Here is a 1631-nt window from a genome sequence, read left to right on the forward strand (position 1 = left end):
CTTTGGAGAATGTGAGGAGTAAAAGGGAAGAAGGAATATGGGTTTTGAGGAAAAGAGTGGAAGGGGGTTTCATCCTGTTTGAGGAGAGAGATTGAGGCGGCCAACGAAACCTTTCTTCACTTATTTTCAGTTCAGTGGGTGATACTTGACAGCGGGTGCACTGTTCCTTTTGCTGTACCAATTTAGTCTCTAACTTTTTTTTTAATTTTATCAATTTTGTTTTTACTTTGTCAAAATTCTAAAATAATTATTTTTTTTTTCAATGTTACTTTTTTATTTTGTTTTCGCGTTCGTTCATCATTTTTTGTTCAATGGTGTTTTTTAAAATATTTTAATATAATAACTAACGATTTACAAACATAAGAATTAATACACATGTATTTTGATAAATTTTTTTAAATTATTTTTTATTATTTTTGGATCTTACTCTCTTTTGGGTGAACTCTGTTATCTATCTCCAAATATTAATAAGTTGATCAAATGTTGAATTAACATCTCATTGCATAGGTAAGTGAACACTTGGGTGCTTTTTGATGTTCTTCATTTTTTCTTGGCCTGAAAATTGTGAGTAAACCGAGTTCATAAAGGGGCTAAAAATTAATATGCAGGCAAATTCTATTAATGTACAACTTGTTATTTCTAATTTTCATATTTTTGTAAATTAAATTTGCATACAGTTTGTAAATTTGAAATTTACAGACAACACGTGAACTAACTTGTATAAGTTTATGGAAGTGTGTTGATGTACTATTTATAAATTTTTAAAAAATTGATCAAGTGATACATAAACTTAATTGAAGTATATTTAGGTGAATTGAACTTTTGTAAGTTATATAGATAGGTGAAATGAGTTCAAAAATACATTGTTATTTAAATTGATTGTCAATGTCAACCTACTACTAACTTGGATTTATAAAATCTCAACAAATGAATCAAATTAGATTTTTTTAAGGGTTTTAAGTTGATAGGTTTATGAAATCAATTCGTAACTCGTAAAAACTAAAACAAGAATTACAAAATAAACAAACTTAAACAAGTAAAATTATAAGAAGTAATATTTGAATTGAATTAATTGAGAACATCAACATATATTAGCATTTGAAAAGCAAAGCAGACTAAGAATTCGAATATGGTGTATATGTACATCTTTTATGCAGATTTCTGAATGAATTGTGTGTCCCCTGTAACTAAAATAAAAGTTCTTATTTATAGATTAAGTGTTGCAACGATTAGTCTTTGTTAAGAATATCACATATTCTCTCTTTGGGCCCCTTTAACCGCTTCAAAACTTCCTTATCAAGTTTCTAACACAAAAACTTCTAAATGTCAGTTCTCAAAAACTTATATTTATTTTCTTTTGAAATCTTGGTCTCGCCTCTCGCTCAAAAATATTGTATTTTGATCTTCGATTTATTTATTCTAAACATTAATCTTTTGATCTACGTACCTTCATATTATTATTTTCATGTTGATCCTTGATTCGAACTTGGAAATCGAATTGTGGAATTTATATATAACATATGCCCCCAAAACTTCGTGATTGAGTTATGAGCATCGACTCAAATTGGTATTTTTTGACTTTGAATTGCAAACATTAGCCATTGGCTACCCTTGAAAATTTAAACTTGTTG

General features: G+C 28.0%; 1 protein-coding gene across 1 annotated transcript in view; it reads right to left on the reverse strand.

The window, feature by feature from the left end:
- The window catches only part of LOC101491664 (nucleolar GTP-binding protein 1), an 11795-nt gene extending 11608 nt beyond the window's left edge, over nucleotides 1-187 (reverse strand). Inside the window, exon 1 of the mRNA XM_073366684.1 lies at nucleotides 1-187. Within this exon, the coding sequence (XP_073222785.1) occupies nucleotides 1-73 (73 nt within the window). The 5' untranslated portion in view covers nucleotides 74-187.
- Nucleotides 188-1631: the final 1444 nt, after the last annotated feature.

This window comes from Cicer arietinum, chromosome 3 (assembly GCF_000331145.2).
Source record: "Cicer arietinum cultivar CDC Frontier isolate Library 1 chromosome 3, Cicar.CDCFrontier_v2.0, whole genome shotgun sequence".
Lineage (NCBI taxonomy): Eukaryota > Viridiplantae > Streptophyta > Magnoliopsida > Fabales > Fabaceae > Cicer > Cicer arietinum.